At 38.4% G+C, this 18,761-nt stretch overlaps 1 protein-coding gene across 2 annotated transcripts in view; it reads right to left on the minus strand.

Annotated features, from left to right (window-relative positions):
* Positions 1–18,301, minus strand: part of LOC106876454 (inverted formin-2) — a 76,481-nt gene extending 58,180 nt beyond the window's left edge. The window contains exons 1-2 of one of the 2 annotated variants that reach the window (XM_089355766.1): positions 17,876–18,300; positions 9,504–10,582 (exon numbers count right to left, since the gene is read on the minus strand). In XM_089355766.1, coding sequence (XP_089211892.1) covers positions 9,504–9,999 — 496 coding nt within the window. In that variant the 5' untranslated portion in view covers positions 10,000–10,582; positions 17,876–18,300. Of the gene's footprint in view, positions 1–9,503; positions 10,583–17,875 lie in introns of both variants that reach the window. The other variant, XM_089355767.1, reaches the window with a different exon arrangement.
* Between the last annotated feature and the right edge of the window lie 460 nt (positions 18,302–18,761).

The following is an 18,761-nucleotide window of genomic DNA, read 5'->3' on the forward strand; positions in this document are numbered from 1 at the left end:
TTTGTAAGCCTAGTACTTATTCTATCGATCTCTTTTGCCAAACTGCTAAGTTACAGGGACGTAAACACACCTGCATCAGCTGTCAAGCAATGATGGGGAGACAAACATAGACACACGAACATATGCATATGACAGGCTTCTTTCAGTTTCCATGTACCAAATCCACTCACAAGGCTTTGGTCGGCCTGAGACTATAGTAGAAGACACTTGTCCAAAGTGCCATACAGTGGGACTGAACCCAGAACCATGTGGCTGAGAAGCAAGCTTCTTATCACACAGTCATGTCTGCCTATGCACTTTATATATATATATATATATATATGTATATAATAGGTGCAGACACGGCTGTGTAGTAAGAAGCTTGCTTCCCAACCACATGGTTCTGGGTTCAGTCCTGCTGCGTGGCACCTTGAGCAAATGTCTGCTACTATCGCCTTGAGCCAACCAAAGCCTTGTAAGTGATTTGGTACATGGAAACTGAAAGAAGCCTGTTGTGTGTATGTGTATGTATATATATATATATATATATATATATGTATGTATGTATATATTTATGCATGTGTGTGTGTGTATGTATGTGTGTTTGTGTCTGCTTGTCCCCACCACTATCGCTTCACAACCAATGTTGATGTGTTTATGTCCCTGTAACTTAGCAGCTCGGCAGAACAGACCATTAGAATAAGCAACATTCTTACAAAGAGTAAGTCCAGGGGTCAATTTCTTCGAGTAAAAGGTGGTGCTCCAGCATGGCCTCAGTCAAATGACTGAAACAAGTAAAAGAATGAAAGAATATATATATATATACACATACACACACACACATACACACACCCACATAAATAGTGATTGCTCCATCTTCACAAACGATTGGTGTCTCCTGCTTTCCTTGTTGCCAATAGCGTTTCTGACTCACTCACCATGATTTTTCAGATGACTAATTCCTACTGTAGATCTGCATGGTTTGAAGCATAGGTGACTGAGGACATTTGTAACTTACTGCAAGCTTCCACCTGGGTAGGTCTGCATATATTGCCACTTTTCCACTGCCATAGGACATTCAGAAGATGGAATGGAAAATGATGTCACCATAAAGAGACATCTTTGATTCTTTCATTTGTTTCAGTCATTTGACTGTGGCCATGCTGGAGCACCGCCTTTAGTCGAGTAAATCGATCTCAAGACTTACTCTTTGTAAGCCTAGTACTTATTCTACCAGTCTCTTTTGCTGAACTGCTAAGTTACAAGGATGTAAACATACCAACATCAGTTGTCAAGTGATGTTGGGGGGACAAACACAGACACACAATCATACATACATATATTCACGATATATACACAACATACATACATACATACATATATATATACACTTTCAGTTTCTGTCTACCAAATCCACTCACATGGCTTTGGTTGGCCCAAGGCTATAGTAGAAGATGCTTGCACAAAGGTGCCATGCAGTGGGACTGAACCCAGAACCATGTGGTTGGTAAGCAAGCTACTCACCACAAAGCTACTACGTAATTGGATTGCAGTGATAAATTATTGTACAACATGAGCACCACTCTCTGAATTTCTGTGATTAGTACCTAGTGATAGGCTGAAGTGACATGACCAGTAATCATTTGAAAATACAGGTTTTACATCAGTCTCTCCCTCCTAGAAAGATGCGATTATAACTGCTAGGGTTTCCTCACTTCTGGTAATTACATTGCATACCCTGACAACAACCAAAGGTAGTTCTGCACTCCCATGTTCAGACGGTTTGTTATCCTATGTGCTAGTTATTCCATAGCTGGGAGCCTGAAAGGTACAACTACTATGGGTCAGAAAAGACCTAGGAACAATAGTGGCTGAGGTAGTTCCATACTCCTCAGAACCCAGGAACTCCACCCTAGGTATGACTTCAAATTTCATCCCATAGCAGAACATACATAAATACACAGGCATGGCTATAGTCAAGAAGCTTGCTTCTTGATCATGTAGTCTCAGGTCCACTAAGACAACATGATCTCAAGGTCCCACTGCACAGCACCTTGAGCAAGTATCTTCTACTACAGCCCTGGGTTAATGAAAGCATTGTGAATGAATTCAACAGGTGGAAACTGAAAGAAGCTCATTGTGTGTATTTGTGCATACCCTTGTCTTGACATCATGTGATGATTGTAAATGAACATCACCATCAGACCAGCTGCATTAATTCAGTTCCAAGTCTTCCATTCTTGGAGACAGGTGAGGGTTGACAACAGAAGTAGCATCTGGTCATAGAAAATCTTTCTCAAACAACTGACCCATGAAATCATCAGGAAATGATTCAATAATCAACTGAGTTCCTTTAGGAAATCTTTCAAAAATGTTGCAACAAAACGCCAAAGGAAAAGTGGATGTTAAACGTTGGTGATGAGAATATACACAATATACAACAGGGTGCTGAAAGGTTCCTGGTTTCAAGGGTATTGCAGAAAGCTTGACTGGAGACCCAACCTTCCAAGTTTTTACAAGGCTTAGAGAAACTGAAGGATTGCTACCATAAGTGTGGGAATCTGAGAGGAGAATATGTTCAATAAAATCATAATGAACTGATCCTCATGTATTTTCTTTTTATCTAAAGCCAGGAACTTTTCAACACCCCCTCATATATATTTCAGTTTTTGTTTACCAAATCCACTCAGGGCTATAGTAGAAGACATTTGTCCAAGGTGGCATGCAGTGGGATTGAACCTAAAGCCACATGGTTGAGAAGCAGGATTTCTCAGCCACACAGCCATTAAATGATTATCTGTGCCATTCTTCTGTTAATTACAATCACTACTCATTATATGAACAAATTAAATTTTGAAATTTGTTTTTTGCAAAGATGTTGATCCTCATTATTTCCAGTAAATGCTCTCAGTCAATCACAACATCAGTTCTCTTTACAAAAGCCTACCAAAAAGACTATGAATAGGTGCATGGCAGAACCAGTATGATAACCATTTGAGATCTTACACCTCATCTTGTTCATGACACATTGGTTATGAGTAACACTTACCTTCTTGTGTGTTGCATATTGATTTTGCTCCATGAAAAATCTATAAATAAGTCACTATTTCAAAGTGCTTAATTATAATTTGTTAATGGTCTCATTCTAAGTAAAGACCTTCGTTATGACTAATAAACTATACTTTTAATGTATAGTAATAAACGTGAAATTCTGTCTGTCTGTGTCTGTTCAGACCCCTGTATCTCAGTCTACATTTGCTCTACATAGACATATTATATCTTCTTGGAATCAGGATGATCCTGGGATTGGAAATCTGCCCTTCATTTGGTCCTTGAATATGTAGCATTGGGATGTATTTAGACATACAGACAGACAGATATATGTCTATATATGTGAGTGAGTGTATTTTGTGTGTGTTTATCGTCCCCCTTACACCACTTGACCGCAGATGTTAGTTTGTTTACATCCCTGTAACTAAGTATTTTGGCAAATGAAACCAACAGAATAAGTACCAGACTTCAAAAAAATTAGTACTGGGGTCAATCTGTTCAGCTTAAACCTTTTAAGACTGTGCCTCAGCATGGCCGCAGTCCAATGACTGAAGCAAGTACAAGATAAAAGGAATCAAGTTATGTCTGCTGTGATCAGTGTTTAGCCCCACGCCAGCCCTATTTGAACAGGCCTAGGGCTAAGAGCATTCCAATCATGACCATCATGGACTACAACATCCAACAAGATTTAAGGACGATTTTGCTGCTAATTTTAGCAACTACATAGAGGCTGTCTTGTTGGTTCATCCTATTAAACTAGGATCATATCTCGTTTAACTTTGATTAGGTGACATAGAAATAGCTGTGTTAATGTTAGGGGATTCACACACAGATAGGGTTTATCTAGTTTGTAGATACTTCACTTAGGATTCTAAATTCAAGCAGGATTTTAATTAAAACTGATACATCACCTAATTTACAATCAGTTAATATGGTAGGTTATCACAGGGTGATAGTGACAAAATCCTGTGAACCTATTTCAGCAGCTGGACACTGCTAGTGAAGTAGAGCTACCAAGCGACACCTCTACATAACCATAACCACACTGGTCACCTGGTAAAAGCATTTGTCAATCTGTTAACTGATGGCATTGGATGTCTTCGAGAAGGACATGTTACATGCCATAAAAGATAGTGATGGATGACAGACCAGTGTCATGCAAGTTTCACCTAATAATGATGATGATGATGATGATGATGATTACTGCAGATTTGGTAATATGTTCTTGAAAGAAGCCCATCATCATAACTGTAACTTAACGTCCATGTTCTATGCTGGTATGGGTTGGACTGTTTGACAGGATTCAATGGGTTCAACGAGTCCACCATACTCCAGTGTCTACTTCAGCAAGGTTTTTACAGTTGGATTTGGATGCTCTTCTTATTGCCAACCACTTTACAGTGAGTACTGGGTACTTTATTCATGCCATCAGCATTAATGTGGTTACCAAACAGCTTACAAGACTACAGACTCCAAAGGAGAAGCTATATGCTAGAAGATGATAAAAGTATGAGAGGAAGAGTCAGAGCAGAACAGGTTTCTTGCTGTAGAGAAGCTACATTGGCTACTCATATTTAGAGATGAGGGTGGGAGTGATTGAGTGGAGCTGGAAAGTGATAAAAATAATGATAAAAATAGTGATGATGAGGTGTCAGGGTGGACCTTCAAGGTATGAGATGGGTATATAATGAGTGTAGCAGAGGGACCAGGAGTATGGGCTAGTAGAGGCTGCAAGAGAGTATGGAGGTGAGAGATGGAGCATGGGTGAGGGGTGTGATTTATTCTTTTACTCTTTTACTTGTTTCAGTCATTTGACTGTGGCCATGCTGGAGCGCCGCCTTTAGTTGAGCAAATCGACCCCAGGACTTATTCTTTGGAAGCCTAGTACTTATTCTATCGGTCCTTTTTGCCGAACCGTTAAGTTACGGGGATGTAATCACACCAGCATCGGTTGTCAAGCGAAGTTGGGGGAACAAACACAGACACACACACACACACACACACACACACACACACACACACATACATAAGAAACAACTTCTATCTCATTCCAGGGTGAAAAACTAGAGGTAGTCGATAGCTTCCGCTATCTGGGCGACCAAGTTAGTAGTGGGGGTGGGTGCTGAACCCAACTACTTGCAGACGGTGTATCCCGTTGAATTCATTAATTTAATTCATAGCAAAAGTGACAAAAGAGAGGAAGAAAAGAAAAAGAAAGAAAGAACCAAAGCACAGGTGTCCATGGCAGACTATGTTATTTTGGCAACATGGTTTACATATAGAAGTACAAAGTACATAAGGAATTAGAGGATGAACAGAAGTTTAATCTTACAGCTGTTACGGCCTAGTTTTGGCAGACCCCATTCTATCCGAATATTCCTTTCCGGAGTGATTATCGGATGACATTTTGAAATGGGGTTACATGCCCGAACCTCTAGGCCTCTTCAGAGATTCACAAAGGGTTACATACAGATGTAGAGCAAGAGGTAAAAACAGAGGTGTGGTAGAGACCAGAAGAAAAACAACAGCAAAAATAAGATAGAAATAAAAATAAAAATACAATTGAAATCAAAATATAAATAATAAAAAATACAAATAAGGGTACAGCAGGAAAAAATAATAATAGTAGTAAAAAAGAATACATAAATGAAGGTATAGCATGTGGGACATGCAAACATATAAAAAAGATATATGTCATGTTTGTAGGCTTTTTGGGTGCCTTGTATTTCTAAGGGTTTTTTTGACATATCTTTTTTATATGTTTGCATGTCCCACATGCTATACCTTCATTTATGTATTCTTTTTTACTACTATTATTATTTTTTTCCTGCTGTACACTTATTTGTATTTTCTATTTTTATTGTTATATTTTCATTTCAATTGTATTTTTATTTTTATTTCTATCTTATTTTTGCTGTTGTTTTTCTTCTGGTCTCTACCACACCTCTGTTTTTACCTCTTGCTCTTCATCTGTATGTAACCCTTTGTGAATCTCTGAAGAGGCCTAGAGGTTCGGGCATGTAACCCCATTTCAAAATGTCATCCGATAATCACTCCGGAAAGGAATATTCGGATAGAATGGGGTCTGCCAAAACTAGGCCGTAACAGCTGTAAGATTAAACTTCTGTTCATCCTCTAATTCCTTATGTACTTTGTACTTCTATATGTAAACCATGTTGCCAAAATAACAGTCTGCCATGGACACCTGTGCTTTGGTTCTTTCTTTTTCTTTTCTTCCTCTCTTTTGTCACTTTTGCTATGAATTAAATTAATGAATTCAATGGGATACACCGTCTGCAAGTAGTTGGGTTCAGCATATTATCCTCCATTTTCTAATTGTTACACATATATATATGTATATGTATATATATATATATATATATATATATATATATATATATGTGTGTGACGGGCTTCTTTCAGTTTCCGTCAACCAAATCCACTCACAAGGCTTTGGTCGACCCAAGGCTATAGTAGAAGACACTTGCCCAAGATGCCACGCAGTGGGACTGAACCCGGAACCATGTGGCTGGTAAGCAAGCTACTTATCACACAGCCACTCTTGTGCCTACTGATTATTGCTAAACAATAATCAGTATGATGGTAGTAAATGCTGAGTTAAAAATTGAATTTTGTAAATATGTTTGCTTTTGTACCATTTAGGGTTCCTCAGTAGGAGAAGATGATAACTGAAATGCAAAAACAAACAGTATTCCATTTGTTATATTAAATGGAGTGGGAGATATGAAATGAATTGCTAAGCAAATTTCTTATATGGAGTTAATAAATCACATATGGTTTCTAACCCAGCATGAAGGCTTAGATTTTAAAAGTTAAAATAGAAGCTAAACAAGATGGGGTTATGGTGGTAGTTGTTTGCAGGTTGGATGTGCTGCCAAGCCAAGCTAACGACTGTGAGAGAAGTATTAGTCAAAAATAAACAGATACAAGCTTTAGGCTATCTCTATGCACATTATGATTTCAGCCAGACTCAATGCTTATTCCGAAGCTTGTATTATTAGTAGATTTGAAAACAAATTACATCCAGACGATATCATAGAAATGCAACAAGAACGGTATTATTATAAAGAAAATTTATCATCTTTGGTGGGTGTGCAGTACTCACCTAACACACCCAGAAATGTACACCTGCTTAAATATCATTACCATCCGCATCATAAACAATAACGAGTATCTCATGTGTCTGTCTAACATATCTATCCTTGTAATTCAAGGTGGAGTTTTCCTGTGACATATATTTCCTTTAGTAGTCAATTCATTCCAAATATCAGTAGGTGTCCTGCCAATAGGATAATAGCTAATACAGATGATATGTACTATCTATGTTCTACAGTTTAACAGCTGGTCAACAAGCATGTGAATGGGGGGGAAATTTCCCAGGGAGACCTTCTGCATGTAGAACATGTATTTAAATGGTAGAGTAATATAATGTATTCGGCCAAGCATTCTTTTTAATTAATTAGAATTATATTTCTAGTAAAAGGAAAAATCATTAGCTTTAATAATAGATTGGTGTCAGGACAAGGGAGACAACTTCACAACCTAAATTAAAAATATAGGAAGTGAGTTCATCAATGGCAATTACATTGAAAACATGTTTCGGTCTTATTATAACCTCCTCAGTAAAGTATACTCTAACCAATATTTGCAAGACCTAAGGGACTGAGAGTATGAATGTTTTGAAAAACACTGACAAATCTTAGCCTTAGTTAATTTGGCAAAAGTAATGTTATAATCCTCACATCATCAAAACTTTCGACCATATCTAGCATGCACACCGCTTATCAAGACTACCCATCTATAGGCTCCATACATTTCTCACCACTTAGATCTGCAGCTTCCTATCAAATCCTATCACCACATGTGCTAGCAGAGAATTTTCTGTCCTTCATTTAATCAATTCCAGCAATCCTTAGAGTTCAGCTGGCCCCCTTTCTGCAAGATCAGAAGATATTTCAGTTCCCAACAATTGCTGTCATTCTACAAAGCTCAGGTGAGCCCAACAATAGAACACTGCTCTCACATCTGGGATGGTGCTGCTGCACTCAAAGACATCCTTGACCCCTTCCAGAAAAGAGCCATCAGATTGGTTGGCTTAAAGCCACTCACAAGCACACTCCAGCCTCCGGTTCATTGATATGCTGTCTCTGTTATCAGCCTCTTTTTTTTATTGTTCCTACCATAATGCATAATGGCCTCTGCTTTTGGTTCTAGCTGGACTCAGGCCACTCCCACCCAGGCATTCCTAACCCACTTATCTTTTCTCTCATCACCTCAACACCCCAGACACTGCACTAGTCATTACTTGGGTCTTTCATTCTCAGAATGTCAGCTTTCAGTCCCTTCCTGCTCACATCTTTCCTTAAGTGTTGATTTGCAAAAGTCATGGCCACTGCCCTTCATCTGGATCCACCAAGTTTACACACACACACACACACACACACATATGAAAGGTGTGGTACCTTAGGCAAGTGTCTTCAATTACAGCCTTGTAAGTGAATTTGGTTGGTGGAAACTAAACCATATATATCATCATCATCATCATCATAAATATTTGTAGAATGTAATGCTTGTGTTTTGTGTGTTATTTCTTTCTTTGACAACTATATTCCATGCACATTATAGGACTTCTTATAAACTTATTTGTGGAGATGTAAAGCTAATCATACAGCAAGGTAGCTAATCACCTAATTGCATGTTAAAACCCAGAAAGAGAGCCAGTCGTTATTCCCAATAATGAAAATTCACAATACCCAGTTTGAGAATCTGCAACAGATTAATTAATAGTGTGACAAATGAAGATGCAACTGAGGACAGGTTGTAGAATCAGCATGAAACTTTAGGTTTGGGTAATATTTATCAGACTGAAGGTGACCCACGTCTCGTCTTTTTGTGTGCAGACAGCCCTTAGCGAAATGTTTATCATCAACGGGCATATTAAATAACTGTTCTTCGACATACGGTAAGTGGATCATACTGCGGGGGTGAATATAGTATAAATTTTGGCAAGATAAACAGGTATATAATATATATGTATACATATATAGAAAACTTAAAAAAAGATGTGCAGCACGTTTGCTTATAAGCAAGTACAAACGTGTGTGTGTATGAGTGTATGTGTTTGTGCGCGTGTGGGTACGTTCAGATAGATGAAGAGAAAGACAAATAGTGGGAGGATAGAGAGACTGCTTATTTTACTCGAGTATCATAACAGAGGCATTAAAGTTTTTTTTTTCTTGTTTTGTTTATAAAGGCTTCTTAAAAATGGGAATGAAAACTGGAGCAAATTACTGATTGGCTGTACACCGTAGTTATTTATGGTAAACTTTCTGAAAGGTGGTTCTGTGGGAAAAAAAATGTTCAAATTGGAAATGACAAGTTTAGCATTTATCAAGGAAATATGAATGATAATAATAGCAACAACAACAACAATAACAATAATAAAAGCATACCTGCGGCAAAACGGCGCCCAAAGATATTATCCCTGCGATGTTTACAACTCAGTAAACAGTTAAGTCCTATCTGAGAGTTGGCTACTTCTCGGATACACATAATGCATTCCATCCTTAATACCATGTCGCTTAGATGGGGACTGTGCACTTCGGTTAGATTACGTAAACACTGGAATAAAAGACCTAATCCATCAAATTCTAGAAATTCTTTCATCCAGTCCAAATCACTGCATTTAATTGCTCGGCACAACTTGCCCAGGTTTTGAACTGTCGGATTACGGATCCACCACAGAAATTCTGTAGCATCACTTTCTTCGGGTTTTTTATTATGTTCATCACCAGCTCCGTCCCCGGCAACATCTTCGTCGTCGGAGCCTGGACAAATCGCTTGGCCCAGAACAAATCCATCAGAACGAGCACGTTTCGATCGATCCTTTTTACGTTTGGCGAAGCGACTGGCCTTTCCGGGCCTCATAACCACAGCCTCTTCACTCATGATGAATAGTTTGTAGTTTTTTCTTTTGGTTTTTTTTTTCTTTCAATCTGTAGTTCTATCAATACACGTAAAAATTTGTGTGTGCGCGCGCGCGTGAAATTATTAGACTTATACTGCGAAAAACTTTTACATTTCTTCGTGTTTATAGAAACCTGAATTGTTGATATTTAAAAACAAAAATTCTTCTTCTAACCACAGGAGGCTTTCCGGACCAAAATAGCTACAAGCTTTGGATGTTTTGCTTCTTATTCACATCATAACAGTAACATTGATAAGATAGAGCGTCCCGACAACTCTGATAGCAAAAATTTGGTACCATGCGTCAAGTAACAAGTTTACTGACTTCTCTGCTAAAAGTCAGGTTAGAAACAGCAGCAGCTTGACGTGGTGTGGTGAAGGAAGAGTGGTGGCATTCGAAGTAGGAGAGAAGACATTCTTCGGCAACAAGCGCAGCAAGTGTAATATCTATCACAAGCCATATCCATAGTAATGCGTCAGTCAGATACTGCTATTCAGCTACAGCGAATACCCACAACAAACGTTGGTGTGTGTAGTAAATATCAATGTTTTCATTAGCATTCATCTAAAAAGCAAGAGAACATCTTTTTTTTAATACGAGTGCTGAGAATCAAAGTTATACACCCGCCTAAAGAAATGGTAAATTGAATCATAATCGTAATAAAATAATAAATACACTTGTAATCATAATTATATGCTAAATATTTATTTCTTTATTGCTCACAGGGGGCTAAACAGAGGGGTCAAAAAAGGACAGAAAGAGATTAAGTCGATTACATCGACCCCAGTACGTAACTGGTACTTATTTAATCGTCCCCGAAAGGATGAAAGGCAAAGTCGACCTCGGCGGAATTTCAACTCAGAACATAACAGCAGACGAAATACCGCTAAGCATTTCGCCCGGCGTGCGAACGACTCTGCCCCTCTTACACGCTAAATATTGAATAAGAAAAATGTTAGCAACAACAAACAGACTAAAAATAACTGAAGAATGGGAAATCCCCTGAGAAAGTTTTTATGTGTATTACATGAAGGTATTTATTAAAGAAAGTAAAGGGTAAACGCAACGTTGGGTTAATATAGAAGGATTAATTCAACTAACTATAATAATAATTAAAGTTGTATAAATCATTTTGATCGTAAGTACTGTATAGTCAAAAAATTCAACCGGAGATAAATTAGTTTTTGTTTTGTTTTGTTTTTGCCTAAGACAAATGTCAGTTTGACAATAGGAGCGAGCAAATGCATGCTTGTGCTTGTTTATATATTTTCATTGACATAAGCAAACTCGTATATAAACAAACTCCTACACGCATAAACTAAAGGAGTTTTAGTTGATTGAACCATCCAATAGATGAATGAATGAAAAAGATAGATGGACAAGCTTGCGGCGGGTGGGGGGGGGGGAGTCAACAGGTGAATGGAGATAAGTAGATGCATAAATTATGCTAATGATTCGCACCACGTCAGCTCTAACCGCGTAGACTGATCAATGGAAAGCATTTCACCCACGACCAACTGGCCAGTCGTTTTTTCTTTTAATTTTTTCTTCAGGCTCCTCTATTTCCTTCTTTAAAACAGTAAAGTGTGATTAAAAGATTTAGTTGTTATTTTCATTAGGTTATTGGCTTGTAATTTTTATCAATTTTAATTAAATGTGGCTGTAAGAAACATAAAAATTACAGTTATACAACATGTGTCAATCAACATGTGTGCTCGGTTTGTATTGTGAACGAGGTTAGAGGTCAGACTAAACAGTATAATCTACAAGTGCAAGTTTATTGTTGCTGTAAGATCCAGAAATAGATTCAGATACGCTCATCATCCTTGTTGACGGTGTTTAGCCCCAGGTGAACCCTGAAGGAATAATACTTTGATCAACTACATTCCCTTTTAAAATGAAGACAATGAGTCAAAGTAGGGTACGAAGGAGTACAACGTTCCTCTACTTATCAGCCCACGAAAGGGGTGGCTTATAGTGTCTGGTCTTGAAGCGTAGTTGGGATGAGGGCGGTCAGTCCCGGACGACATTTTTATATGGGCTGAACCTTTGGGACTGATGTATATGCTTGAAGGCCCAGGGTGGGGCAGCAAACTGAAAGGCTACCCAGGGCGATACTGGTCTTCTCTCATCTTCTCAACCTCGATCTTTTGGACCATAGCTTACACTTGGTTTTTAATACCCGTTTCCATCACTGTGAAATTCTTAACCTCCCATAATCATTAGAGACCGTGATTACCTTGTACTTCATTACATAATGTATCCTTTTCTTTTTTTAAGACTATAAGGAGAAATAGCACTCAAACATCTGAAGATTTAACTGCTATTTCAAGCAGTTCGAGTGACCAGGTAGAAGATCTTTCTTTAACACCACAACCAATCCGTTCATCATCAGTCAGAAGGAAGCATCGAGAAATCAAAGACACAGGTCACAGAATAAGAAAACCCCCTTCATGGAAATTAGCCAGAGACGCATTCTACATGAAAACCAAATTGTTAATTAAGGGCTAACATGATTAATTTCATTTTAAGAGGAGGAAAATCGAAAATCATTTCAGACAGCGTGATTAGAAAAGAATGTTCAATAAAAAAAAGATGTATTTCGTTATGGAGGTGGGGAAACCTTACTTCAGTAACATAGTTAGGTTGGGGGTCGATGAGAGTAGTTCGCCTCGGGCAATGCTTATATGGAGCCGACACTTTTGTGTCTGTTGTATAAACATGTATAGGGGGGTGGCAAACACCCAGGTTTCACCACTGCATCACCTAAGGCTAAATAAAACTAATTAGTGGACAAGATCACCATTTAAAAGTGGATTTATTCAGAAGCGAGTTTAGAGTTTACTGGTTAGGATTTTCACCACGATATTCTAAGTTAAATGCAACCATTGTCGCAGCCAAATCGATTCTTTCTACTATAGGAATAAGGCCTGGAATTTTGGGAGGAAGGGGATGGTCAGTTATATCGATCCCAGCACTGAACTGGTACTTATTTAATCGATTCCCTGAAAGGACGAAAAGTAAGGTCGACCTCGGCGGAATTCGAACTCAGAACGTAAAGCCCGAAGAAATTCCGATAAGTATTTTGTACGGCATGCAACAGATATCTCAAGGACTTGTATCCGACCGAATGGTTCTGAAGGATTAATATTCAATATATATAAAAAATGAAACGAGTCCGAAAATATGTTCATACGTATATTCAATACAATCTCACACCTTTCATTAACAAATAGGTTAGTTATGCAAGAAAGGTGTTGATGGTTAATTAGGACGAGGTATTTCGAAAATAATTGCATTTTTCTTAACGGACACATCCTTTGAAATGTAAAGGAACACATGGATTTCTAAAAATTGTTTTTATGCTGAGCTCTATATACCGCACTACACAAGTATATAAAATGTGTGTGAGATATGTATGTGTCCTGGGTATGAATTTAAACTGAATCCAGTTGTGCAACGATGGTACGGGACTTCCAAGGTTTTGAGGGGTGTGGGACCACCCTTAGCCACTATTGTTCTCAAGTCTGCTTTGACCCGGATTAGTAGCACCTGTTAGAATACACGCTATGGGATAATTAGCATGTGAACTACTCGCTAGAACTTCCATCTCGTAGCAAGTAAACTGGTATAAAAAAAACAACAACTTGAAGTGCAGTTGGTGTCTAGTCGTCTCAACCTATGTTGTGCCACTTGTTTTAGGGCTAATTGCACTGGAAAGTGGTTTCACTGTTGTCCAATACTTTATTCACGCAAAACAAATTCAAGAATAGGAACTTCTTGGTCTCTCGGGACGTTTACACGGACTTACTAAGATTAGGAAGTGTCTCACTCAGCCACAAGTTGACTGCCACCATGTGTTTGTGTGTGTTTAATGCAATATATTCGCTTGAATTTCTGTACTGAACCTCTGTGATTCCCTAGACTAAATTATCTGATATGTCTTCAAATCAATGAGATAAAAATTATCTGCAAGGATAAGATGCCAATTTATTTCTATTCGACATTGCAAGCATAAGAAACTCTAGTCAGTTTTACAATACTGATAACGTATTCAACAGCGAACAGCTTGCTCCTTATCTTGCCTAGCCTATTAACATTTTTAAGGAGTAGTCTGGGTCAGAAGCTCTAAAACTGGCAAACTGCGAATTGGCAGGAGCGTTAGAGCGTCGGATGAAATACTTTGCATATTCGTTCCAACTCCCTGCATTTTAAGTTCGAATTCCGTTGGGGCCAACTTTACATTTTAACCCTACGAGATTTATTCACCTTCTTTCGCGTTTTCTTTGGAATAATATTTGGCAGAGCTCAAGGTACCGGCAACTCAGGCAGTCACTCGGAGCGCCATGTGCTAGGGGATGCCAAGGAAGGCGTAACAAAGACAAGGAAATTTCCATGACCGTCAGTTTGTACACGCCGAAGTTTAGCTTGCCCGGGCCGCCAGCAACCCTAGGGCTGGCCCTGGTGTTCAGAGAGAGAGAGAGAGAGAGAGAGAGAGAGAGAGAGAGAGAGAGAGAGAGAGAGAGAGAGAGAAAGAGAGAAAGAGAGAGAGATGGTCTCCAATAGGTTTCGATATTTATGGCACGTTATATGTTATAAACGCTACCCTACGATTCCATCAAGAGATGAGGGGACAAGACAAACTGTCAAATACCACTTCACATCTCAAAAATATTAGTGAAGTTTTTCGCCCTCCTTTTTCTTTAATCCCATACTTCACAGCAGCATTACCCCATCCATTTGTGAAGATGGCGACCAGTTGGAGACTGGGAGATACTAGCAAAGCTTTCTGGGAGAAAAAAAGCATAAAAAGCAGTAAATATTTTTAAAAATCAACTAAGAAGTGTGAGCAGGAACTCATCTCACTTAAGGAGACCATATATCGCTGGTCACAATGCACTTTGCTTCGTTCTAGCTTTCGAATGATGCTAACCCGTTGGCTAGGTGAGCAGGCCAACATTCGCCCTGATTGGAAGGCCAGTCTGTCACAGGGTTACACATTTACAGCTGAGTGGACTGGACCAACGTGAAATGAAATAATTTTTTGCTCAAAAACACAATGTACTGCTCGGTCCAGAAATCGAACCCCCGTTCTAGCGATCGTAACCACAACACTGGTCACAAGCCACGTGCCTTCGCAAGCAATAATGTATTTAGTATTAATTACTAAAATATTTAAGGAGAAATTTGAAACGGGACCCACATTTCACATTTGGCTTGAACTTTGCCTGAAGTATTTTTTTCTTCTTTTTTTACGACACAAATCACTACTAAATTCATGGACGACTAGATTTAATTTATTAGCTGTAGATAGTAAATAGCTGTAGAAGTATTTGACATCTTTCGAGGTTTAAAAGGTTTGATGGGGCAGGTAACATCACTTCCATCTCATCTTCATTCTTCCATCACATCTTACGTTTTATTTTTTTTATTTGTTCTATGTCTCCAATGTTTTGTTTGTCCTGCTCTTTGTTAGCCCGTAATGGGTAACAGTAAAATCTTTCGAGGTTTGAAAGAAGTACACACCAGTTTATAACAATGCAAACAACAATTGCACCTGCTTATTGTGTTTAATCTGTTGTTATAGAGTGGTCTTTATCGCACTAAACAGATTTAATTGAATCCAAATGTAACCGATACCAGACAGTTAATTACATAGTTATGTTTAGACTTGCTAATTGAAAGTTTGTTTAATTAACTTCTCCTGGTCTTGGAATCATTAACACTGGCCAGTATTATCCAGACATGAAGAATTTCATATGCTCCATCTCAAAGAACTTTGTGAACGCGCCAAAATAGTTTAGATATTGTCTTGAGAACTAATTCCAATGTAAACGAAGTCTGACTGGAAGTACACTTATATACAAAAGATGCAACTTCTCGCCTTTCAGAATAGTGCTTTGTTTGTCGAAATTAAACTAGAGTGTGACATTTGAAGAATTTCTTGGAACATTGAGGAATAACAGATGCTTCTTCTCAGATTTTTATTTTTTGATTTTTTAAATAACCTTTTAGTTGAGAGATTGGTGTGACTTAGACTAGAGGTATATTACCACTTTCTGCTACCTCTGCTAACTGGTCTTGCAGCCATGTAGTTATATACACACAAAGAAACCTTTGTGTGTATATAACTAGACTGCCCAATGCGTTTTGGCTAAAGACGATTAATACAATTTGAGGCAGATTTAGCTGTTATATTTAGCAGGTCGAAAGAACACGTTGAAGCTCTTTTGTTGACTCAAAAATCTGGAGTTTACGCAACAAAGGGAAATCTGGATAGAGAGCAAGAATAGATTAATGTCAACTGACGCCCTAAACACACACCCACAACAATAGCTCTTTGCTCCTTCCATTGTCTAACTGACAAGTTAGTTAGACAAGTTAGTAACACGTAATTACTGAATCTGAAGCAAACTCAGTTTTATTCTCGGGCAGGCCTCACATCTATATTGAATGTTAATGTTATTTATATAACTTTAAATAGTGATAAGTAATATAAGCAAATTATTTACTTTGACAATAGGGAAAAATGTAGGTTCTCAATATTGTTACAATTTACCATCTACACGATGTTAAATCCAGCACTAGAAACATTATGCAGTGCCTCACTCAATACCACCAGGAATATGTGCTGCCTGGGACAGTGCTTTGAGTTTGCACACTTCCAGATCCCTAAGAGTATACAGGCTTATACAGCAGATCCAAACGTGCCACCTTTATAAAAGCGTCGTCTGGGGCGGACCCCCCCCCCCTGGTTCCCACCGGCTGCATTTCCCTTGGTGGCCTAAGCAGGTACTTATTTTATCTAATGGTTAAATCCGTCCCTGGTTGAAAATTGATTCAAACTTGAAGTTCTCGAGAGAAAGAATTTTGTATGAAAGGTTAGTATGTAATGGGATATCACAGTTATTTACTGCAGACTCAACAATCCACAAACAACTCTGGAGTCTTTCTCTTATTTCATTTACATCACGTGTTCACAATTCTCGATCAAGTTACTCCTTTATGAAATCCAGCAATGAGAACAGATGCAGTGGTTTTAATCTTTTAGACTGGAAAGAAAGTAATACAGTTCTATATTTAAGAGATGAGGAATTATGTACATTATTTGCAATTGACGGATATTTGTCCTCATCTTGTTTGTTGTTAACACAACGTTTCGGCTGATATACCCTCCAGCCTTCATCTTGGGGAAATTTCGAACCTGAGTTCTCATTCCTAAGGTATTTTTCGATGTTATTATTCAGGTCACTGCCTGGAATCGAACTCTGAATCTTGGAGTTAAGAGCGCGGGCTACTAACACCGAGATTCCGAGTTCGATTCCAGGCAGTGACCTGAATGATAATAATAACAATAACAACATCGAAAAATACCTTAGGAATGAGAACCCAGGTTCGAAATTTCTTCAAGACACCTGATGAAGGCTGGAGGGTATATTAACCGAAACGTTGTGTTAACAACAAACATGATCAGGACAAATATCCGTCAATTGTAAATAATGGAAAGAAGATGACCTCTACACTCGTTTTTAGTGCCTCCGAGACTGGAGGTTATCAATATTTCTAAAAAACTGAAACGTTTCCATGCCTGTTGATAATCCCTTTGCATCAATTTTCAATTCCTTATCAGAACTTTGATTTTCCTGAATATTTTCAAGGAGACTTCCTTTTATATATATTCTACTTTAACAATTTCAATCACTCGTGATGAATAGTTCCATCGCTTTGAGAAGTATTTTCCTTCAATTCATCGAGCAAAGAAGTTCCTTTCATAGAGCTACTAAAAATGATAAAATATTTAACCTTGAGATTAAAAGAATGTATGTAATTCAGGAATGTGAGAACAGCTTGACTTACAGCAAAATTCACCTCTGATAATCTCTCCCTCTCAAACTTAGCATTAAGTTTGCTTTCCAGTCCAGCAACCGCAGCATCGTATATTTGGGCAACCAGTTGTTTAAAACAGACTAAATCATTTAGATTCGTTCGAACTGAATCCAAAAGAAGGGCTTCTTTCTGCTTTAACATAAGTAAATCCAAGAAATATTTCGTAAATTTGTCCATTTCCATCATTGTAACGATCAACAGATGGAAGAGAGTACATGCAATTTACGTCAGCATAAATGCATTTTGTAATCTCCTTTTTAGTTTGGTCTTCAAGAAGACTGATGGCTGAATGGATTAGACCATTCTGAAATGTCGAAGAAAATCAACAAGCAGTAGCAGTGTTTAAATGGTTTTGCATATTTTCATCAAAATTAACAACGCAAAAAGCTAACTCGATATTAATTACCATATTTACAGATAATTCACTATAATCGCGACCACGAAGACTTAATACTTACCTCTTCAAAAAACATGCTATTCTAATTAGGCTTTTTAAGATATCTCTATTTTGCAAAACGTGGAGGCGCAATGACCCAGTGGTTAGGGCAGCGGACTCGCGGTCATAGGATCGCAGTTTCGATTCTCAGACCGGGCGTTGTGAGTGTTTATTGAGCGAAAACACCTAAAGCTCCACAAGGCTCCGGCAGGGGATGGTGGCGAACCCTGCTGTACTCTTTCACCACAACTTTCTCTCACTCTTTCTTCCTGTTTCTGTTGTGCCTGTAATTCAAAGGGCCAGCCTTGTCACACTATGTCACGCTGAATATCCCTGAGAACTACGTTACGGGTACACATGTCTGTGGAGTGCTCAGCCACTTGCACGTTAATTTCACGAGCAGGCTGTTCCGTTGATCGG

This window comes from Octopus bimaculoides, chromosome 7 (assembly GCF_046866305.1).
Source record: "Octopus bimaculoides isolate indiv1 chromosome 7, ASM4686630v1, whole genome shotgun sequence".
NCBI classification, from domain to species: domain Eukaryota; kingdom Metazoa; phylum Mollusca; class Cephalopoda; order Octopoda; family Octopodidae; genus Octopus; species Octopus bimaculoides.